The sequence below is a fragment of the Asterias amurensis genome, chromosome 12 (assembly GCF_032118995.1).
Source record: "Asterias amurensis chromosome 12, ASM3211899v1".
In the NCBI taxonomy this organism is placed as follows: domain Eukaryota; kingdom Metazoa; phylum Echinodermata; class Asteroidea; order Forcipulatida; family Asteriidae; genus Asterias; species Asterias amurensis.
The window spans coordinates 4365256-4390379 of NC_092659.1; the positions used below are offsets into that span (position 1 = coordinate 4365256).

A 25124-nucleotide genomic window follows, 5' to 3' on the forward strand; every position below is an offset into this window, starting at 1 on the left:
AGAAAGGAAACAGTACCGAAGTCCCCCCCCAAAAAAAAAAAAGGGGGGGGAAGAGAAAAGTAGTTGCTCAAAACTATTGTTAGCATGAAAACTTACTTTGTAACAAGCAATGAAGAGCTGTTGATATTATTAAAACAAATGCACTGGATACTATAGGTAATACTCAAAATCATTGTTAGCATAACTTACTCGTCAACAAGCACTGGAGAGCTACTGATAGTATAAAACATTGTGAGAAACGGCTCCCACTGAAATAACGTAGTTTTTGAGAAAGAAGTAATTTCTGAAAAAAATATTTGAATTTGAATTCAAGACCTCGGAATTAGATTATTAAGGTCCCGAAAGTAAGCATTTGAAAGCACACTACTTCGTGTGACAAGGGTGTTTTTTTCTTCCAGTATTATTGTTATCTCGCAACTTCGACGACCAATTGAGTTCACTTCTTCAAAGGTTTGTTATTTTATGCATATGTTGAGATACACCAATTGTTAAGACTGTTCTTTGACAACTACCAATAGTGTCCAGTGTTGCGACCTTGTATCGCTGATTCGAAGCGAAATCCATAGTGAAAAACGAAAGGATACTAAAACCGGCCCCTTCAAAAAAGCAATACTTAAAAGCAAATTACAATGGGACCTATAATTAAAATCAAAGAAATGCCTAGTGCCTTAATTAATCAACTTAACGATTTGGCGATATCATTCTCAGTGACCTTGTTAATAGACGCACTGCTCATCCATCGATTACAATAATGCAATCATTGAAGTGCAGTCGCCCACTCGGGGTCTTAGTAATTATTTATTTACAAAGTGTATACTCGTACCTGAAGCCCTCCATCATAATTAAATACATAAGGCTGTATACGTATAGACGCTGATTGATGAATGATGTGATTCATCACAAGATAGAGTCTTTTGCGTTTTTCAGGGTAGACACTGTACTTAATTCCGGACTTGAAGGCCTTCTAATTGTGGTTTTAAATCAACATAGATACTGTATAGTTACCTATTACAAAACAAAGGTTATTTTCGTATTATTCTTACTTAAGTCTGATTTCTGTTGTTTGTACCCTTGCAAAAATTCTGGGGGAAATAATAGTCCAGAAAAGTATATTAAAGGCATTGTATACGTTAGGTAATTGTCAAAGACCTTTGTTCTCACTTTGTGTATATACCCTCACAAGCCTGTGAACATTTTAGCTCAATTGGTCATCGAAGTTACGAGAAAATGGTGAAAGAAAAAAACACTCTTGTTGGGCGAATTTGTGTGCTTTCAGATAGGAATAAAATACTTCTGGCTAGAAGCAAGTCTTTTATCATTGAAGTGAGAAATTACTTTTTTCTCAAAATCTATAGATGCTACTTCAGAGGGAGCCGTTTCTCACAATGATTTATACTACCAACAGCTCTTCAATGCTCGATACCAAGTCAGTTTTTAAGTTAATTTTTGTTTTGAGTATACACATATACCTCCCCTTTATAAGGGTATTGTCGTGTACTTAGTTCTGGAACATACTGGGCACGTTACCAAGGCCTTAATTAACTCGATTAAAATCAACATAGTTAGCTATTAAAACAAAGGTTATTTTTCGTATTCTGATTTCCGTTTTTGTACGCGTGCAATTAATCTTCAAAAAAATGTGATAAAATAGCCTGACTAGTCTATTAAGCTCTACCATTTGAACAAGACAGGTCAGCCTGTACTCAATAAAGATTTCCTTCTTTTGTCTTGATTCAAAACCATGCCTGATGTCTCCGCAAACTGATTTTATTATACTATAAATTCATTTTTAAATAAAAGTAACATCTTGTTATTAAAGGCAGTGGACACTATTAGTAATTACTCAAAATAATTATTAGCATAAAACCTTACTTGGTAACAAGTAATGGGGAGAGGTTGATAGTATAAAATTGTAAGAAACAGCTCCCTCTGAAGTGACGTAGTTTTCGAGAAAGAAGTAATTTTCCAGGAATTTGATTTCGAGACCTCAAAATTAGAAGTTGAGGTCTCGAAATCAAGCATCTGAAAGCACACAACTTCGTGTGACACGGGTTTCTTTTTCTTTCATAGTTATCTCGCAACTTCGACGACCAATCGAGCTCAAATTTTCACAGGTTTGTTATTTTATGCATATGTTGAGACACACCAAGTGAGAAGACTGGTCTTTGACAATTACCAATAGTGTCCACTGTCTTTAAAAAGAATTTCGTGTGACGTGACAAAGGTTTTACCAACAAAATTGTTTCCAACAGTTTTTTTAAATACAATAATTGACGATAATGATTTCAGATAAAACAAATCACTGTTGTGGTTTCATTCGAGTTCGCACATAATTTACCTGTATCAACATTTCTTTCTGAACAACTAATATTATGTGATATCATTGGTTGTGAACAATGCAATGGGCATGTTATAAAACAATTGTACATATACGCCACAGACAGCATTGCCGATCATGAGAAAGTAGCCTTTCGACGACACATCTTACCTTCTGCAATTAACACAGAATGAGCTTTTAGAACTTTTCAAAACAGGTTTTATCATTTAGACAAAAAGCTGTTTGTAAACAACGAACCACTTTGTCAATACGGCTTCGTTGTAGTAAACAAACAAATAGACAACATTTTTCGCAAATACAATTTATCTAAGGTTTTACCAAAGAACAATACACACAGCAAGTAGATAATAATTATACACATGGTGTTACCGCAAACCAAATATACTTTGCTACCTCACCATTTCGATACCCCAAAAACATAACCAACAATATGAATGTGTATAGTACATATGACATTGTGCTAGACAGTGAATCACTACATTATTAATGTACACAATTTTTTAATTGGCCTAAATAATTTGTTGCGTTCATTTAATGTCTGGATGGGAAGGGAAAACATAAACTTAAAGGTCAATTATTGACATGATCAGAGCCTAATAATGAGAGAGTTGCAACAATTGCGATTACAGGAACCATTTTGTTCTCCCCAAAACGCAAAACGCAACCGGACCTCATATTGTCCCTCTTTTGTTGCAACATCTCTCACTGGTTTTGTACACGTTTTCCAACTGTGGACCTTTCCCGAACCGTGTACTCTAAAGACGTTTATCACGGTGTAGCCATCTTGATTTTACTGCATTCCAACTCATTGTAACCAAACCGAGGCCTGACGAAACAAATAGTCTGGTGCCATGTTTGCGCAATGAATGTTAGCATTCATTACTGTTATTGGAAACAGGGAACATGACCAAGATGGTGACAGCGTGATAAAGGTCTATTGTCCTATTTTGTTTGGTCCACGATTTGAAGGTATATACCTGCTCAACTCTACTCGTTCCAATCCTCCTGCTGCACCATAACCTCGTCGTCCTTCCCTCGGTACTGGATACGCCCCGTGGATGTCTGTTCATACATGTGAGCGTAGCGTACCTCGTGCAAACCCGGGTCGTTCTTGATGTTTGAGACCTCCGTTATGGAGGGGATTATCTGCTCCAGGTTCTCCCGCCCTGTCAGCCAATAAGTGCACATGATGCCTTTCCCCTGTTGTGCGAACAAAAATTGCAAAGTGAAAAGGGTTGGCTTTTCAAATTCGATTTGTGGAAGTGTCATGGCCAAGCGGTGAAAGGGCAACGAGCCTAACTCCCGTGTTTCTGTTCAGCAGAGTGTGGGTTCGAGTCCCAGTCGTGGCACTTGTGTCCTTAAGCAAGACACTTGCCCATTGCTGCGTCCTTCGGATGGGACGTAAAGCCGTTGGTCCCGTGTGTTTTGTATTGCATGTAAAATAACCCAATTCACTTAATCTTAAAGAGAAGGGATTCACCCGGTGTTCTTTGTTTGATTGGCTGCATATTGCCTCATAGCACCTTATAATCATTGCATGTTACTTTAAAGGAATAGATCTCATACTTCAAACCGTTTAAGCTCCACATACATTGCAGGAAAAAATACTGTGCGCTTTCATGCGCCCCAAGGGATAATAATAATAATAATAATAATAATAATAATAATAATAATAATAATAATAATAATAATAATAATAATAATAATAATAATAATAATAATAATAATAATAATAATAATAATAATAATAATAATAATAATAATAATAATAATAATAATAGTAATAACAATAGCAATAACAATAACAATAACAATAACAATAGCAATAGCAATAGCAATAGCAATAGCAATAGCAATAGCAATAGCAATAGCAATAGCAATAGCAATAGCAATAGCAATAGCAATAGCAATAGCAATAGCAATAGCAATAGCAATAGCAATAGCAATAGCAATAGCAATAGCAATAGCAATAGCAATAGCAATAGCAATAGCAATAGCAATAGCAATAGCAATAGCAATAGCAATAGCAATAGCAATAGCAATAGCAATAGCAATAGCAATAGCAATAGCAATAGCAATAGCAATAGCAATAGCAATAGCAATAGCAATAGCAATAGCAATAGCAATAGCAATAGCAATAGCAATAACAATAACAATAACAATAACAATAACAACTTGCGATTAATATAGTGCCTAATAACTAACTCTTAATTCTCTAAGTGCTAAGGGCCAATAACACCCCTTGCGGTTAAGCGCTATTTAAGCGCTAAGCGCGAGTTAAGCGCTATTTAAGAACCTACTACCATTATATTGTACATTTTTCTTTGTTTCCTTAATTGAACATACCTTTATTTCTATCTCTCCACGTCTGACAACCATGAACCCACCTATGTCAACTAGCGCCATGTATGTGTCGTTACTTATGTGGATACGACCGGCTAAAGTCAAAAATAAAAATAAAAATAAAAGTATTATTAGTAAAAGCAGGGCCACGTTTGACTATACTGAAGCTTAAAAATTGTCCATATTCACACATCAGAAAATCGTTTTGACTGTTTTTTTTTTTATGGGTCCTTTTGACGTAGATTCCTGGTCAAAATGACCCAGTTGTGGGGTCATGCCAGACGGGTTCCAAACTTGGGTCAATTTTCACCCGTAAGTCTTTGGATTGTACATCCGGTAAAGTCTGATTGAAAGACTATATGTAACAGAAATTACACCTTCAAACAAAAATAAGGCATTCGCTTTTGCGTGGCAGAAAAGCCGGCTTCATGCGTAGCCAAGAAAGAAAATCAAAAATACACACCCATCTATTTACTGTTTAGTTGCAAAGTGACTGGGGGTTCTTCAGTCACTCCCAATAGTATAATAGCTCAACTCAAGTAAACGACCTGGGGGCTCTTTATACACAAACCTCAATGATACTTAATTGTGTTGGCCAGTATACTATGACAATGTCTCAGTTTAATCGCAGTATCAAGATTGATGCGTTTAACTTCCCTCTCAAGGCTTGTAAGAGAAACACCTGCTTCATTGTAAACGTCCCCTTTAAATTCAAAGGGTTGATCCATATAAATCAATTAGGGAGACGCAATTCACTTTGCGGCGACACATTGGAACAACGGTGTTGTTTCTATCGCCTCGAACACCAGATCTAAGATAACATCATGCGTATTCGAATCTATCGTTACCAAACTAGTTCTGTGACGTCACTCTATTGATGAAAGTGTATTATGTATTTTTTACGAATCTACACTCAACTGTAGATGATTTACTTAGTTTAGCACCGATTATGTAAACTTGTTCGCACGAGTAATCTTACGAATCTGCACTTTTTATTGAAAATCAAAATTCATTTATTCTGTTACACAATCGGGGAATAGGCTCTTATTGTAGATTCGTGACTACAATGTACTCGCATTCGACGCGTACAATATCCACGAATCTACACTTTCTCGTCCAAATTCTCTGTAACATTATTTTGAATGTGTATTTTGAATACTTACGTAGCCCGGATGTCTGCATGCGAGACGCGGTGTTGACCGTATCTCCAAAGAGACAGTATCTTCAAAGTGTTGATTCGTTACTACAATCTACATGTACTTTGCCTTTGGCACGGGATGCTATCCACGAATCTACACTTTCTCGTCCCAATTCTCCATAACATTATTTTGAATGTGTATTATTTTTGAATACTTACGTAGCCCGGATGTCTGCATCCGAGACGCGGTGTTGACTGTATCTCCAAAGAGACAGTATCGAGGCATCTTGATGCCCACTACTCCGGCAACAACGGGACCTGATACGAGAACATACAATTTTAATTTGTTCCCCATGTACGAAAGGAAACTTATATGATACCTAAAAATCAAAATTAAGAAATTGATAAATTAATGCGCTTTTGCCAGTATGGTAAAATTTCAAATTTCATGTGCAACACAAACTGATTGAACTATTATATCCAAATTGTTGTGTATATCTACATATCAAACTGTGTAATTGTTAGAGCACTTAATCTGCCTCGTCTCTTGAAGAAGTTGATACCGCCACCTGATTCCCTCCTCCCCAAAAAATAAATAAATCATAGTTGTAGAGTCCACCTCGGTTTTAAAATAACAGTTTCTAACTATTCGTATTGATGCAAACAATGGTTATGACATATCCCAACGTTTGAACCCTTGTGGAGCCTTTCTCTCAGTTCAGCCTTTCAGACAGGAAGGTTGATATAGGTCAAAACTTTTTACCATTAACTGTCTTTGTAGATTTGCATTTACCTAACAATTTGGTTTGTAAGCAGTTTTCAAAAGCAACCCCCTTTCACACTAGATCAATTTAGCAAGGGTCCTTTGCTAAAATGTAGCACAGTGTTAATACTTTAGAAAATGTACCTCGTATAGGAACCCTATTTTGTTTCACTGTCCAGTGTGCCTGGTAAAATCTTGCATCATTTTACAACCATGCTAAAATAACCAAGAGACCCCTGTTAAATTGCTGTTGAGTAAACAGGGCTTAAATCTGTTTTCTGTTGTGTTGACTTACCAGTGTGGATACCAATTCGTATCTTGATTTTCATGTTCTCTCTGTGGGGCACCTCAAGGAAACTAACATGATGAAGAAGATCAAGAGCCACTGTGGCTAACTCTCTGACGTGTTCACCGCCTACCATACGGTCAGGAAGTCCTTCATAGGAGAGCACATTGTGTAGCGAAACATAAACATAACAATTAAAATGTATAAGGCGCAATTCAATCAAGAACATAGCGCAGTAGAAAGCAATCAATTTTGAAAACGTGATCTGAGTCTATATTTGGTTTTCGGTAACACCATGTGTGTATCTACTTGCCAGGTAGAGTTGTTCTTAGGGAACTGTCTTGCTTTATTCTACTGCCGCGGAGTAGATAATCGGAGGTTCGGGAGACTTCTCAGAAAAGAACTGTCCTGCTTTTTAACTATTACCAGGGCGCATGGTATAGAAATTAGATTGGACTACTACTTTAGCTTATAGGATCGTAATTAACTGTACTGCCGCGGAGTCAGTTCTGAATTGGTCTCAACGTTTCGACTAGCTTGCTTTAGTCATCGTCAGGAGACTGGGTATTTAGTCTTTAGATTTTTACGAAATGTTGATAAAGTATAACAGATTCCCTAATGGTTGTGGGAAGATTGTTACTAATCCCTGGACGGCCTGTGCTTGTTTTATTGTTTTGTCCGAAGAATTAAAATAAATAAAAATGGCCCAGCTACACTGAAAGCTTTTTGACATTATAGAACTTTGTTTTGCTCGGGGAACAGTCAAGCGATTGATGTTAGTGTGTGTGTGTACTGCGTTTTATAGTATCTTGATTCTACGTCTTGGTTGTCTGTTTGTTGTGAGGTTGGTTCACATAATTAAAGTGATCCTATTTGACTCAGTGTGACCCAGAAATTGTGTCAACATGGCACAGAAGAGGGTCAAACTGCTGGCGCAGAGGCCTAGTAAAAATCTCTTGTGTTAAAAAAAAATTGGTATTGGATTTTCTCATTGTCAACCAATTGAATTAGGGTCTAATTAAGATAGGTATTTCAACAGACAAGACTTCAGTTTTGATGTGAATACTTTGATAAGTCACCAGTGGGGCAAATGCAATTGTTGTGTTAATAATTATGGGGTAAAGGTATGACATTTTGTTGTTATATACTTACCCGACGCTAGCATGTATGTTTCGTTGACTGTTTCAACCTTGTAGACGTTGTACTGTTCGATACGAGAGTCGAACACGAGATACAAACCATTCAACATCTCAACAACCTAAGGGGTAAACATATTATTGTTTTTACATGGCGTATTGATTGAATATTGGTATTAACTCAACATATTTTTGAGCAAAATATCTTACTTGGTAACGAGCAATGGAGAGCTGTTGATTAAGTATAATACACTAGAAGAAACGACTCCCTCTGAAGTAACGTATTTTTGAGAAAGGGGAAAGACTCACTCAAATTATTAAAAGACTGAAGGCCTGAAGTCTTTTTAGGCATCTGAAAGCACAGTCCACAAATTTTGTGCAACAAGGTTTTTTTTCTGTCATTATTCTCTTGCAACTTCGTTGCCAATCTCGCTCATTTAAACAGTGGTCCAACGCCACTGATTATGAATTGCACAAATCGAAAATTGTGATTCGGTAGCTATAGATGACATCACTTATTTTTGGTCATTGTCAAATCGGCGGTAAGCTTGGTAGGATTCGAACCAACAATCTTGTGGTTGCAAGTCATGCAGTCTAATTTTATGCCAACATATTTAGTATAGTTTAACGAAGACAATGAAAAGTGTAATTATAATCTATTATAAATAATAGTAAACTTGCCGGTACAACCATGTAATAAATCTCCTTTTATGGAGTGTTGGCTCTCGAAAGAGCCGATTTGGTCTCGACGTTTCGAACAACAGTACACTCTGCTCATCATCAGGAGAAAATGTGTTTAGTGAAATAAATCCTTGCCTGCATAGGTGTGCTGAGAGCACAGAGATGGTTGAACCCTGCAATGTCAGAGAACAACACAGTTGCGCTGTTATAAGACTCCGCTTTCACGTCTCTTTTCTGAACCAGCTGTTCCGCCACCGTCGGCGGCAACATGGAGTACAACAGCCAACTGGAGCGCTTCTTCTCCCTGTTAAGAGCCTTGGTCTGGGCTGCAAGGGTCAAGGCGTAGTTCTGGATGTCAGAGGTCAGCGACCAGATGGCCCGAAGGGTCAAAGGGCACATGACGATGACGACGACAACAAGAAGGATGCTGACTGCAATGGCTTCGGTGTCATTCTTCAGGTCGTCTTCGAGGAGGAGGAGGATCTGGTTGGCCATGTTCTTCTGGACGTCTTCCAAGATGTCGATGTAGACGCTCATGCTGTCGAACCACAGCTTCGCGTCGATGAACTTCGGTTCGATCTTCGACGCCTCGTTGACCAAGATCTCCTTCCGCATCGTGACGATCGTGTCGGTGAAGTTTTCGGACATTCCCAAGACGTGGTTGTCGAAGAACTCCGTGATGAGAGAGGAGTACTTCTTGGAGGCTTCATAGTTCCATATGCCCAGGTTGTACTTCTCCATGTACCAGACGTAATCTTCGTGCCTCTCGAAGCCCCCAAGGGTGTAAAACACCGAGCCTAGAGTACGCTCTATTCCTGTTTCAACATTGCTGACGATCAGAAGCTGGTACGCTACCAGGACCTGCCACAGGTCGCTCCCTTCGGAGTTACCAATGCTCTCGTACAACCAGTCGATGAAAATCTGGAGTATATCCGTGTAGAAGTTGACCTCATCGTAGACAGCCGTGTCAGACCTAGTCACAGACTTCCGGTGCTCCACAAGGTGCTGCTTGAAGTCACTCTTCTCCCTGAAGAAGGGTAGCTCATTCAGGATGCTGGTCTCGACCGGCCAGTCTTTAAGCTCCTCGATAGCGTTATCGGTCTGCGGGTATATCTCCGTCAAGATGGATATATCCTGGGGCCCGATGAGACTCACGTACAGAGCCGTCATGTCACGCTCTCGCTGGAGGCGGCTCAACAGGACCCCGATGTCTCGACTGAACCGGATCACATTCCGGATCTCTAAGTCCACGCTGTTGCTCTGCGCGATGGCTTTCAAGTCAAGCACGGCCAGCACGGCGAGGGAGATAATAGGAAGCAGAACAAGAAGAAGTATCTTGGCCAGCTGGATTCGCTTCCCTTTGAGCGTCAGGGGGTTTTCGCGGCACTTGCTGACATCGTTGGAGTGGAGAAGTAGCTTGCGGACGGACTGATCGAGCATGGACAGCGAACCGAAAGAGGAAAATGAGTCGCTGATTTTCACCTTTTCACGACTGATCTTATTTATGAAAGTCTCAGCGGTATTCTCTGCACCCGCCATGCTTGAAATCAGTGAAATCAATGAAATCAGTGATCTTCTATAATCACTGATCAGAACTCCGGTATTTCATCATAATCAAGAAGGGTATCGACAAATCGCAGGCATCGTTTCATGTCTGTGTTTTAGCTCTATGTGAAGAAAGTGAATTTGAAGGAGCACAATATTAATACATTCTGCCGTGTATGGGGCTGAGTGCTTGAAGGGTTTCTTGCGGGTCTTCTCGAGGTTGTAATTGGTGCAGTGGTGGTCCTCATTAGTGGAGATGTACTAAACGGTTTCTCTGTTTTGAGGACGGCCTTGTGTTTAGCTGCTTGTGGTTACGGTTTTGGGTAAACTTGTTTACGTGAGGAATATATAGGTTCATTAACATAACCTTTAAAAAAAAATAGTAAAGATGTGCTTCTGAATTTACTACATGTTTAGTTGTCTGTGTAGGCCCTTAAACAATGTGAATTTAATGGATAAGCAGCCTTATTGTATCGGTCTTTTGTAAACTATTTTGCCGGCAACGTGAAGGATTGTTGAGGTTTTAAACTTTAGTGCAGTGTATCACAACAAGAAAACAGCAGACAATATTGAGATATTTAAAGCCATCATTATTTACCAAACACCTTGTGAAAATGTCAGTGGAAAAACACACATTGCAAAAACTTCGGTTTTAAATTGATCCTCTCTCTATATGTGTGGTAACGACACATTGTTAATTTCACCAACAATATATAATACCGTGTTGTTATTGTTTTTTCTCATATAAAAAAGGTATATACCGGAAAGAACCAATCTAACTCCGCAGTTTTTGCAGTGATTGTTGCTTAACCTGAACAGTACATGAGCTTTCCTCACTTTGGGATTTGGGGTAATAAGTGGCAGCTGAAACACAGATAAGGGGTTTGGGCACAACACAAAACACGTTCACATGTTTACATTAAACTTACATGGTTTAAAGACAATGATGGTAGAAAGCTTCTTTTTAAAAGAGTATACGTGGTGAGGTGGTGTAGTATTTGAGAAATTAGTAAAAGCAGTTTCACGAACATAATTTTTCGGTGAGACAAAAATTACTTTAGCATATACAGCGGAAGTACGCAACTCTCCTGAAATCTGTCCATTGTTGACGTGATTTCTAAACAGCCTTTTCAGAACAATAGCTTTACATGAGAAGTCTGCCAGAGTGAGTTCTCAAAAGCCACCAACTGCAAAAGGAGACCAAACTTCTTTAATTCTGACGATGGCACTTTTTATAAATTCACTGTTTACTTGAACTTCCGTTTCGATATATCAATATTGTACCTAAGGTTTTCCTTTGCAAAGCGTATTGTATAAATTAAATACAAAGACACTCTCGCTGGTGAAATCGAGTCGCGTAGTGTTTGTACAATAATGTAATTGCATAGGCCCTCCAGAGAAATAATGGGTAAACTGAAACTTGCAGTTGTGGTAAGGTTGCTGCTCCCCGTTGTGCATGGAGACGGTAAAGCGTAACTGGTAAACGGATATTATTATGCACTGACCGGTAAAGAGTTGTGTACTTGGCTGAAACAATAACATGGCGGCAGTGGAGTTTTTTCTTGAGGAATATTGTTGAAATATAACTTTGGGATTTTGTGTGAAGTGTGCTCATCGTTGTGAATAGGAAAACAGTATTGCAGGAAGTCCGGAATTGTATACGATGTAAGATCCGTATTGTTTTTAAATCTGCATATTAAAACAAAAACAAAAACCAAGTCCGTACAACAGACAACATACGGACAACAATGGTCAAGTTCGAGTGAGGGACTATAAAGTCGACCATTTGGGCGTTTTTGCCTGGTATCCAGGATGTATTGCATGCACAGGTAACCATGTATGTGACTCGTATTGAAAAATGGTCGCCACTCGAATTTGCCAATTGAGGACAATCACAAAATTTATTATTCTGCATCATGTTGGCTTCCAAAGTGATTTTGGTTTTATTGCTATTGAATCGTTGTTTTCTTTTTGCAGAGATTCCTGAATGTTTTGGAAGGATTGTGATTTTTGTTTACGGATGTACTTTTCTGTCATAAGAATCACAGTGTGAGTACAACCCTTCTTTTTCACAAATTTGTTGGTACATAGTTTGGAAATATTAACTGCCATGAGGGGCACAGTTAAAATTATAGCCCAAGGTGATGTCAGAACCATGACTATGCCCGAAGCGAAGCTGATGGCATAGTCATGGTTCTGAATAGTCATAGAACCATGACTATGCCCGAAGCGAAGCTGAGGGCATAGCCATGGTTTTAACATCACCCGATTAATAAGCAGTCAATATCTCATTTATATACCGAACAAAGATTCTTCTAATCAACAACACCCAATACTCTATACGGTGAAAGGTCGTCTGCGAAGAAAGGTCGCGCCGTGACAAGGAACGCTAGACATAACATAGTTGTGTTATTTTCAGAGCGGGCATAGTCACTATGACGTCATCTTGGTAGAAAAAGGGGGCATAGTTATTTCCATGACTCCATTTTTAACCAATCAGATAAGAGGATTCTATACATGAGGTATATAATAAGGTTTATGTTTTTGAATGCAAATTTGAATATTTGATTCCTTTCGATTGCTGTGTGAAACATTCTTTCGTGGTGTGTTCGTGTGAACTTGTGAAGTTCCGTAATTTGTGTCCTTTTATAGTGTGTTATTGTAGAAATAAGGAAACTTAAAATGTTTTATGAAACAGATGACAGCGTCGGCTACTTACAAGTTCTGCACATTTATTTGTAGGCCGCCCTCTATTGGCAAACTCGACAACAACACAATTGAACAACGCTGCATTAGACAATTAGTAAGGGCATGGCTTTGGTTTAAAATAATGGTAATAAATTTTTGCCGATTGACCGAACAATTTGCTATATAGTCTCGGAGCTTACAGGCCTTTTCGAATGATTCTGTGGTCAGAAAGTCAGGGGATGGATATTTATCGACTTGACTTGTAATAAGCTTTTCAGCGTCAATACAGTTGTGTAGTAGGTCATTCTACACATTAGTAACTCGTAGAAAGATTATAACGTCTCGCCCATTGCACGAACATCTTTTGTGGGTTTTTTTTTTTTTTTTTTTTTGGGGGGGGGTTGTGGGAATCTAATGTGACCGTTTTTCTTCTTTTTTTTGGGGGGGGGGCGTGGTTGGGGGTTACAAAAGGTATACGACATGTCAATTTAATGTATGTGTCTGGCTGCAGATAGGCCTATTGCAACATATATCCTTTAGCTACTTTATTGACTATACATGATTCCAATAAAGATGTGTCAAATATTCTTTGTTGACAGTAAATCATTTTAAGGGATAGGCTGTAAGAGCATTGATTCTATAATCAATGGATGTGTTTCTTGACCGGGTGTCAATGTGTTTGTTTGTTTGTTTGTTTGTTTGTTTGTTTGTTTGTTTTTTGTTTGTTTGTTTGTTTGTTTGTTTGTTTGTTTGTTTGTTTGTTTGTTTGTTTGTTTGTTTGTTTGTTTGTTTGTTTGTTTGTTTGTTTGTTTGTTTGTTTGTTTGTTTGTTTGTTTGTTTGTTTGTTTGTTTGTTTGTTTGTTTGTTTGTTTGTTTGTTTGTTTGATTGTTTGTTTGTTTGTTTGTTTGTTTGTTTGTTTGTTTGTTTGTTTGTTTGTTTGTTTGTTTGTTTGTTTGTTTGTTTGTTTGTTTGTTTGTTTGTTTGTTTGTTTGTTTGTTTGTTTGTTTGTTTGTTTGTTTGTTTGTTTGTTTGTTTGTTTGTTTGTTTGTTTGTTTGTTTGTTTGTTTGTTTGTTTGTTTGTTTGTTTGTTTGTTTGTTTGTTTGTTTGTTTGTTTGTTTGTTTGTTTGTTTGTTTGTTTGTTTGTTTGTTTGTTTGTTTGTTTGTTTGTTTGTTTGTTTGAAGAATTAGCAAAGGGGGTACTAATTTTCATTGTAGCTTGTGTATATTTGTTTATAACAACTATAACGTAACTGTAAATTTCACAACGTTACATAAAGCAATAAAGAAAGGTGTAATTATTACTATTATTTTTTGGTTGAGTAGAGTGTACTTTATTGGTTTTGGGTGCCTTTGTTCACCTCTTGGATGCAATCAAATCGAGAGAGAAATGCAAAACCCACAGGAAATAAGACCAGATATCCCAAGCTTATGAGCTCCTCGAACAAATCTTATTTTGTCCACTTGTTGCTTAGTAACGTTACACCGATCCTCTCTCTTATCATTGGAAAGGAAGACGAAAACAAAATCCCCAGATCTGACCATAAAGAGATCTGACCTACTTAAAGACCAGGGCAACGACCCGTCTGACAGCAAGCACACACGCCGAAGATGACTCTGTTTCAACGGTCACTGTTTCCACAAACACACCGCGCCAAGTTCGTCCTCACCCACCGTACGGAAACCTAATCCCCCTCATACCGTTGTACCAAAGCCACACACACAAAATCCTCGTTTCCATCTCTCGTTTTTTACCCATTCCACATTATGCTCTCAGTCCGTTTACCGCAAAACTCATCAGGCCACCCGTCTAACCCGAGGGCGAAGAAATTACATGTGAGGTGTTTTTTCCCCTCTGCCTCACCCTCTCTCTTCGTCTTTTCTTCCTTGCTACGTGTTTCTTACCTCGAAGGCAGAAGAGCAGATCGAGCGATGATAGCTGGTCTTAACTGGGGAAGGATCTAATTTGTCAGCCGCTCGGTTACCGGCGAATGCGTGTCGGCAAACCTTGGCATACGTTGTTACCACACATGAGATGGCCACGCTAATGAAGTGACGGTTATTAGTTTTAATACGCAATGTAAATGTGTCTACTGCCTTATATATTGTCAATGTCATCACATATTGGAGGAACAAAACTGGATTAGACGTGTGTATATTTAGTGCCAATATTGCAGAAACATAACTAGTCAACTCCTTCGGTTTCTTTCTTTAATCAGATGAGCGTTTTGGACATCTGTAAAAGTTGGAACTTATCGATTCGCAGATACTGATACTGGATTATTGATTATCGAGTGATATTGATTGGAGGAAACGTCCCTACAATCCATACAGGTAAGTGACTTTTTGTGTGTTTTTTATCGAATTTGAAACATCATTTATTCACCGTGCTTAACCTTTATTTAATAATAATAATAATAATAATGTGGAAATTTAATACGTATGACTCGAATCGAACTCTTGAAACAGTAGTTGTCTTGGACTCTTCTGCTTGAGTAATTAGGGGCGACCTCTTTTGTATTCTGTAACGTTTCTGGTGAGGTGATGTTTAATACTTTGCATGGTGTGAAGGATACGGGTAAAAACTATTAATAATAGTAACTTGCGTGTCGACCATGTTATGAATCTCTTTTGAGGGGGTGTTGGCTCTGAAAAGAGCCGGTTTGGTGTCGACGTTTCGAACAGTATACTCTGCCCGTCTTCAGGAGAGAAAAACATGCCAACACTCCGTCGAAAGTGAATTATAACTTAGTCGTATCTGCAAGTTTGCTATTATTTATAGTTTATTTTTAGGGCTCTGGCTGTTAGAATTCAATTTAGACCAATATGAATCATTACGTCTCAAATATTACACAACGGAGTCGTTGAAATCTTAAGTATGCAAAAAAGTATGCATTTTATACATTAACTGCGTGTTCAATGGATCGTAAAACGAGAAACTCAACAATCGACCAGGGATAAATTTCTGCCAAGTTAGTCCCAGATAATATTTCATTCTTTATTTTAGAATGTTTAATGTATAGTATATAAATGTGTATTTTTTACGAGCTAGGTCTGGGAGAGCACATCTTTTTTGATGACAGTTTTTGGACTTTTGCCCTTCCCTGGACGGCCTGTGCTTGTTTTATTGTTTTGCCTTCTCTTTTTTTTCGAAGAATTAAAATAAAATAAAATAAAATAAATATTCCTATAAACTTGGTATAAACTATTTTATTAATTACATTGAGACCAAAATGTTCAAATCACATGACAACTTACAAGAAAGAAAAAAAAGTCTAAGTGGACAACAATTATAATACAACAGATTATAAATTTGAAAAATAACCAGTAAAAATAATGTAACAAGTAAAGGAAAATGATACACAATGCACGGTCATGTTTTAGTAACACATTTGATAATATTTTCTGGTAAAGAAACTCGTTTTGTACTTTAGCAGCTTAATCAAATTGGGAACAGAGCCCCAACAAAAAGTTCATGTAGGTGATTACTACATAATTCGATGCCGTTAAAGCTCAATTAATAATGCACAAACTTTAAAAGGTCAGTGCATATAGTTAGTCTGCGGTAAGCAAATGTGCAAATTGACAGAGGCCCGGTGCGAATGTAAAGCTAAACACAGTTAATCCAACCTTTAATTACCCGTGTTAATTAGCAATGTAATTAGCCGACCACTTCTCATTGATTCTGATGCCAATTATCCATCTGTTTATATTCAAGTTAGAGACAATGGACATTATTGGTAATTGTCAAAATCCAGTCTTCTCACTTGGTGAATCTCAACATATGCATTAAATAACAAACCTGTGAAAATTTGAGCTCGATTGGTCGTCGGAGTTGCGAGATAACTATGAAAGAAAAAACACCCTTGTCACACGAAGTTGTGTGCTTTCAGATGCTTGATTTCGAGACCTCAAATTCTAAACTTGAGGTCTCGACATCAAATTCGTGGATAATTACTTCTTTCTCGAAAACTACGTCACTTCAGAGGGAGCCGTTTCTCACAATGTTTTTTACTATCAACCTCTCCCCATTACTCGTTACCAAGTGAGGTTTTATGCTGATAATTATTTTGAGTAATTACCAATAGTGTCCACTGCCTTTAATTTGATTCCTCGACTCTGACTGGTTGACCCATAGTAATAAGAGGTGTGATATAAACCTGTGTATTCTCATTAATATACCACCTTTTGTATCAATTTGCGTAGCACTAAAGTGGCACGTTTAAACCTTCGATTAATCCATTGTTAGCACTTTTTGTCTTTTGTTTTCAACTCGTCACACACAATCTTTCAAGAAAATGTTCCGTTTTTTGTCTCATTTACCTTAAAATGAAATATACAATAATCCATCTAGTCAATATTTACTTAACTTGCCGATTCCTGTGTTGTTTATTTAATACGAGCAAAACTGCAATGATAATTTGCCGTGGAAATTTCAGTTCTGATTGATCATTACAAACTTAATGACCGTAGCACAGTGTGCGCAAAAACGTACCGCTAACTACGACACCGCGTAAATTAAGATAACCTACGCAAGTTTGCTTGAAGATGAACTTCGTTGGGTATGGGACACAGGAAGCGCTTTTATTTGTTGTTGTATTCCACTCGCGTTTGTGTGATAAAACAGGCAAAACAGACAAAACGAACAATGAAATTACACAATGCTGACGACAAAAATCACAAAATACAGACTACTAACTTAAGACGACAGAAGTAAATAGATAAGTAGAGAAAAAGCTATGTTACAAATAGTGAGAGAGGAGGACTCTCTTTGGGAGTTTAAATCGACCCACAGACGGCAATGTTCTTATACCATTGGAGATAGCGTTCCAAATACGTGGTCCGGACGCGAATTTTATTTTCTGAACCTTTCGGGCAGTGTACGTGGAGTTTAGCCAATATGACGTCACTGCACCACTCGTTAAAGATAATTGGCTAAACTCCGCGTACACTGCCCGAAAGGTTCAGGGGGGAAAAGATTCGCGGTCCGGACCATTGAATCGAAGGGTGTTGCTAGAGTACACGGTGCGGGTGAATGGAAGATGATGGGTCGGTTGAGATTATTAGTACATTTGTACATACACACGCCAGTTTGAGGTTTATTGATGTCAGTAAGAGTAAGGGTGCATAGACGCGCGAAAAGAGGTGCATGGTAGTCCCGAAAATGAGAGAAAACTGTGCATTTATGCGAAAGATCCTTTTCTGAATGACAAACAAAGCGGTTGATTTGCTATTGCCTTTATCTACTAACGAGACGGGATAATTATATATACTTAAACTGCACCATTTACCTTGTTATTTTATTCATAAAGTGAAGCACTTGAGTGCATTTTTACTTTTCTAAACTATTTATCCGCGGAGAAAATTGTATTATTGCAAGAGAATTCAGATGGTCTGTCGAATGATGCACATCATTATGCATTTGCAGTTGAAGGATATTTAAATCCCATGGCCTTTTATCTAAGATATGGTACTTAAGGAACACGTTGCCTGGGATCGGTCGAGTTGGTCTTTGAAAAGCGTTTGTAACCGTTTGTTATAAAATGCAAATAATGAGAAAGATATTTTAAAAGTAGAATATAATGATCCACACAAGTATCACTCGAAATTGCGTGGTTTTCCTTTTACCTCACGACTAACACGGTCGGCCATTTATGGGAGTATGGGAGTCAAATTTGTGACTCACCCGTGTTAGTTAACAAAGTAAAAGGAAAACCACGCAATTTCGAGGCAAATTTGTGTGGGTCATTGTATTCTACTTTTAAAACATCTTTCTAACCATAATGCATTTTATAACAAACGGTTACACACGTTTATAAAAGACCAACTCGACCGATCCAAGGCAACGTGTTCCTAAAGGGCGGTATTAAGACCAGACGGGGGCTTACGCCATTTGGCTCAATAATGGCACTGACCAAACGAGTCTGCCGAAATCTGCGTATAAGTTGACCTTTTTCAGGGGATCTGTGACGACATGGGTACCCTGAAGGTCAGAGCACATTCACTTTAAAAAGAAAGAAAACCATGCAGTAACGCTTGGCCTTTAAAGCCATTGGACCCTTTCGGTACAGAAAAAAAAAAAAAAGTTCACAGATTTACAAATAATTTACAGGGTTTACAGAAGGTAATGGTGAAAGACTTCTCTTGAAATATTAGTCCATGAAATGCTTTACTTTTTGAGAAAACGGTAAAACAATATAAATTCTCGTTAACGAGAATTACGGATTTGTTATAAACACATGTCATGACACGGCGAAACGCGCGAAAACAGAAGTGGGTTTTCCCGTTATTTTCTCCCGACTCCGATGTCCGATTGAGCCTAAATTTTCACAGGTTTGTTATTTTATATGTAAGTTGTGATACAAGAAGTGTGGGACTTGGACAATACTGTTTACCGAAAGTGTATAATGGCTTTAAAGACCCAAGACACGTTTGGTAAGCTAATTGTCAAAGACCAGTATTCTCACTTGGTGTATCCAAACATTATATGCATAAAATAACAAACCTGTGACAACTTGGGCTCAAATTGGTCATCGAATTTAAAGAGAACAATGAAAGGAAAAACAACCTTGTTGCATTACTTTGTGTGCTTTCAGATGTAAAACAGGGGGCTTCAGCTGAATTATTTTATTGTTTTATTTGAGTGAGAAGTTACCCCTTTCTCAAAAACTTCGATATACTTCAGAGGTAACCGTTTCTCACGTTTTATATCAATAACCGGCCCTCCGTTGGTTGTTACCGAGTACGTTTTAATGGCAAAATTGACTTTGAGTAACTACTAATAGTGTCCGTCCAGTGCCTTTAATGCGGGCATAACGCTTCATAGACGTTCAGTAAAACCGATTTACCTTCGTGAAAGATGTAAATTGTGCTAACCTTGTTTTAAGGCTCTTTAATCGGATTCCGGTTGGATCTTTCATCCGGTGAACTTCAAAATCTGGCCTAGCGTTTTGGAAAGTGGCTGATTAAGCCTAATGCATGTTAAAGGTCGAGGCCCATACATGTATCTGTTTCTATACAGCCGTAATCGTACAATCGCCCTAATGTAGTCTGGTTCCCGTATTTCTACGATATGGATACGTATCCACTATTGCTATTTGAAACAGGGAACACGACGGTATCGTACATTATAGCCCTTTTCGAAACCACGGCTTCGGCTTTGGATTCGGCCTGAGGCTTCGTCCTGTCGTCTGAAGCCATGAGCGCATTCGCAAAGCTCGCGCAATTGTCAAAACAACCGCAGGTCAAATCTAGCCGGAGTTGAATCTAAAGCCGAAGCCGTAGTTTCGAAAAAGGCCTTTACAGCCGTAACCGTACCATCGTCATAAACTAGTCTGGCTCCCGTAATTCAACGATTTGGATCAGTATCCACTTAGTTGCTATCTGATACAAGGAACACGACAGTAATATATGTTATAGGCCTGTCCAAATTAGCGGCTGCGGCTACGGCTAGATTTCTGCGTCATCATGCATTGAAGTATATGACGTCCTTAGCAACTCACTTAGGATCAGCCGTAGCCGTATCTGTAGTCACCAATTCGGATACGGCCTAAGGTTCATTTTTGTAGGGGAGTGAACTATTGATTAAAAATCACTAAGGCGCCAGTCCAGTTCGCAGTAAGTTCACGTGTTTGCTGGACCCGCTTTGAATAAATTTCCGTTAAATAGCCGTTGATTTCCGGCCGTTATTTGCAGAGATATATTCCCGCCAGATGGCGTGAACGTGTAAACACAGTGTTAATTTGTGTTGAATCCGGGGTAATGGCTACTGCAGAGAGAAAGCATGTAGGTCAAGGATGCTCGATCAACCAACAGAGATCACTGACTTGTTATTTATGTTTTATTTATTTTTTATTATTCATAGTTGAATTATTATATTTGTGACCCTAATTGTAATAAATACGGACTGAAACGGCCGGCATTCAGAGTGACTCAGGTGTATAATTTTAATATTTTGGATAAACACACACACGTCATTACTGTCTTCAGCCCAAAACACAATATCATGAAAAAAAGATAGATAAATAAATTTTGAAGATTAATCACACAAAATGTAAAATAATAAATAGATAAACCAATTTTAAGGGAATAATCCTACAAAATGTAAAAATAATAAATAGATAAACCACTTTTAAGGATGATCATACAAAATGATTAAATAACATTGTAAAAGAATATATTCCTTTTTTCTCGCTATAGCTACTGCCAAAGCTATTAAGTCATCCATTGCTTACCGTCTGACGGGTAGGAAATGGGACATCGGCCCCACTTGGTTTACATATCTCGGTGAAAAACAAAATTCCACCCGATGTGTTTTTCGCGGAAGCAATCGATGTAAAAGGTTTTGTGTTTCAAATCACGCGGCTCCTCATATAAAACACATTGAAATTGGTTCAATGTCTTTTTGAGGATATCGTGTTGCTGCACAAGGGGAAACTATACGGTGAACAACAGCACGGGCTGTTTTCTTGAGAAAGATGGGCCCGGAAAAGCTGACGTAGGGGCAGATCACGTTTTCTTGTTTAGCGATCGCAAAGGATCGTTTTGGAATCAAAGCTATTGTAATGGGTTGTGAGAGGGTCTGGAATATTCTATACCTGCTGGAACCTCTTGGAAGATTTTGTGTTTGCTTTTAACACACGAAGTAAGTATCAATGTGCACTTTGGTATCGAAAAAGTTGTAGTATATCTGAGTCGACTTGCGCAGTCAACGCTTGTTTTATGGCATAACACTTTGTTAATTATAGTTTTATGCGACTGTTTGTACTTAATAAAAGGAAGAGCTACATTTTTCTTGTAATCACATAGGGGGAATTTCTCAAAGAGTTCATTTATCAAGTTAGAACGTCCTAATTTAGGACTAGCCTTAAGTTTTTAAAAACTCTCGTCCTAAGTAAGAATTATCTTTGTGAAATCGACCCCCTTTAATCATGTCAAACCACTCTCAAAGAATTCCTCAAAAATATCCTCAAATATTTTGCGAAAGCTATACATATTACTGCCAAGTGCTATAAACAATGGCGATTTAATTATCGTTGGTGGAATCTCACTGGTCTGTTGACTTTATATAAATTGGCATGGGACATTGCAGGGAGCCAACCAAAGGGCGGTAGGAATGATATCCATTCAATGGAAAGTCACACGGTGGTCTTGTTTCCCTTAAAGTCACTGGACACTAATGGTTATTACTCAAATAATTTTTAGCATAAAACTTGCTTCTTTGTAACGAGCAATGGAGAGCTGTTGACAGCATAACACATTGTGTGAAACGGCTCCCTCTGAAGTAACGTAGGTTTTGACAAAGAGGTTTCACTGTTACTAAAGCCATTTGACACTTCCGGAACGGAAAAAAAGTTCACAGATTTACAAATAACTTACAGGGTTTACAGAAGGTAACGGTGAAAGACTTCTCTTGAAATAGCATTCCATAAAATGTTTTACTCTTTGAGAAAACATCAAAACATTTATCAATTCTCGATATCGAGAATTACGGATTTATAGTAAACACATGTCATGACACGGCGAAACGTGCGGAAACAAGGGTGGGTTTTCCCGTTATTTTCTCCCGACTCCCATGACCGATTGAGCCTAAATTTTCACAGGTTTGTTATTTTAATAAATAAGTTGTGATACACGAAGTGTGGGCCTTTGGACAACACTGTTTACCGAAAGTGTCCAATGGGTTTAAAAGACTCGTGCATGAAGCCTTTAAACAGGTTTGTGATTTTGTGCTGATGTAATGGGATACACCAAGTGAGAATACTGGACTTTGACAATTACCAAACGTGTCCACTGTCCGGTGCCTCTAACAATTACCAATAGTATCCATTATGCTTCAATGTAGTGTGAATGTCACTGGAAATCCTTCCCCACTTTAACAGACATGTTAACTCCACAGCAAAAACAAAGTCATTCTTTTCCAATTTCCTCCTTCAAGATCATCTTTAACTGCTTGAAAACACTAGGGACACTCGACTATCCAACTTTCGCAACCTCTGTTTTTTTCCTCTCCGCTCGTGACATGTCCGCTGGGGCAATTAAACGAGACGAGTGGTGTATCGGAAACACTTCCTCCATGGTTGAATTAACATGGTTAATGGAGCCGCTCTCCCGCGCAAACCGCATAGAAATCAAATCAAACGCACGGGAAGCACGAGTTTGATGTTCGGGGCATAGACACATGAAATTATTGCACAATGTTTCTGAACATTAAAGGGAAGGTATACGTTTGGGTAATTACTCGAAACAAATATTAACTTAAAAAATGACTCAGTAACAAGCATGGGCTGTTGATAGAATAAAACATTGTGGGAAACAACTCCCTCTGAAGTAACGTAGTTTTTGAGAAAGAGGTATTTTACTCACTAAAATATTAGAAGACTTCTAACATAGAAGTATTTTTTTCCTCGCACGAAGCACACAAATTCATCCAACAAGGTGTTTTTTTTTTCTTTCATCATTTTCTTGCAACTTCGATGACCAATTGAGCCCAAATTTCCACAGACTTGTTATTGTATGCTTATCATGGGATACACCAAGTGAGAACACTGGTCTTTGACAATTACCAAACGTGTACAGTGCCTTTAAAGGTTCTAGACACTATTGGTAATCACTCAAATAATTGTTAGCATAATCATAAATGACCTGCAGTGTGTGATAGTGTATGCCTTTGTGCTGTTTTTTTTATAGTTTTTCTCTCAGTGAATGAATTGATAAAACAAAATATCCAATCTCCTTAAAAGAAACAGCCGATAGGGGATGGAGTATGACATGCTATAATTTAATGGCACCTATAACTAAAGATGTAATCTTGAAGGCTGTGTCAAACCATCGTTAAGTCGTTCCTTTTTTTTTTTTTTTTTTTTTTTTTTTGCGCAGAAAGAACATTATTTTCTGCAATTCATGCATCGTTTGCTTCAGTATATAGGGTGAGGATAATGTACTGTTATAATAAACTTTGTCTACGCTGACAAAAAAAAGGGGGAAACAAAAGAGGAAACAAATTATAGCTCCGTGGCGACCTGCACATTTCTATACAGGAACACTCAACACGAAGTATGGCCCCAGTTTATGGCTCTGCATACCGTAGAATTGTATACGACGTGACAGCGAAAAGCTAATGGTCACCATTTAAGTGTGTGCTGTAATAAAAAGTGGTTTGTTTAATTTAAAACTAGCATGTTCTCTAAATGAGCTGCCGAAGTCACAAAACAGACTTGTGCTTCTGCACACACAAAAATCGATAATGTACAAATACCCAGGTGTAAACAAATACAATTTTTACATTGAAAAATTCCTTTCAAACAGAGTGCAAACAGAGTTAGTGATTGGTAAAATTTATAATGTACAAAAATAACCCATGTGAAAAATGTTTTTAATTTATTTGTGCATTGAAACATTCATTTGGAGCAAAAAGATCAATAGGTCTAAGTGCAAATACAAGTTTAATAGTGAATGGTTAAATTGATAATGTACAAAAAAAATAACCCATGTGAAAAAATGCATTTTGTACATTGGAAAATTCCTTTGGAGCAAAAAGATTTTTAAGTGCAGAAAAAAATGGTAAAAGGCAAAGGTTAATTGTCAGCAAGTCAAGTGATTATACAATACACAGAAATGTACAATTATGTAATCCCAAAGCCCTACTGTATACATTTTTTAAAGGACTTGAGTACCTTTTCAAAATGTCCATAGATAAATCTACAGGGTTTGAAGATAATGATAGTGGAAAGCTTCCCTTCCCGTCTCATGAGACGAAAACTATTTTCATGACATTGTTTTACTCATTTCCCCCAAAACTACAGAACCTCAGCACGTAATATTTCCAGGGAAGCTTTCTACTATCATTATCTTCAAACTATGTAAGTTTAGTGTAAATCTATGGACATTGTGTTTTTTTGTCCTACAAAAGTTACATACACCCTTTAAAGTGTGGTTCTGGTTGGATTTGCGACATTAAATGGTTTTGAAACCTTTGTAGATCAAGTTTGTGGCCGTGTCATGAATCCCTACTCACGTGAATGAAGAGTAGTGTTTATTATTTACCTGTAGAAGTTTCAGCTTTTGAGAGAAAAAAGGTGAAAATCACTGAGTCGCGCGAATCCGTTGCAAATGCTAAAATATCGTTCGTGACATTGTTTTACTCATTTCTTAAAAACTACAGCACCTCAGCAAGTATTTATCTGTATAAGCAATGTAAATCTGTGG

At 37.9% G+C, this 25124-nt stretch overlaps 3 protein-coding genes across 5 annotated transcripts in view; 2 read left to right on the plus strand and 1 right to left on the minus strand.

Annotated features, from left to right (window-relative positions):
- LOC139945533 (uncharacterized) overlaps positions 1 to 25124 on the plus strand; it is a 149816-nt gene that overhangs the window by 37268 nt on the left and 87424 nt on the right. The window lies entirely within an intron of this gene.
- Positions 3326 to 10224, minus strand: LOC139945368 (uncharacterized). The gene is made up of 6 exons (XM_071942717.1): positions 8821 to 10224; positions 8021 to 8126; positions 6878 to 7018; positions 6039 to 6137; positions 4685 to 4776; positions 3326 to 3538 (listed from the first exon to the last, which is right to left on the minus strand). The coding sequence occupies exons 1-6, from the start codon at positions 10222 to 10224 to the stop codon at positions 3326 to 3328; spliced, it is 2055 nt and encodes a 684-aa protein (XP_071798818.1).
- Positions 12207 to 25124, plus strand: part of LOC139945528 (guanylate cyclase soluble subunit beta-2-like) — a 90066-nt gene continuing 77148 nt past the window's right edge. The window contains exons 1-2 of one of the 2 annotated variants that reach the window (XM_071942908.1): positions 12207 to 12279; positions 15137 to 15251. The gene's annotated coding sequence lies outside the window, so the exon portion shown is untranslated. Of the gene's footprint in view, positions 12280 to 15136; positions 15252 to 21465; positions 21562 to 25124 lie in introns of those variants that run through there. The other variant, XM_071942909.1, reaches the window with a different exon arrangement.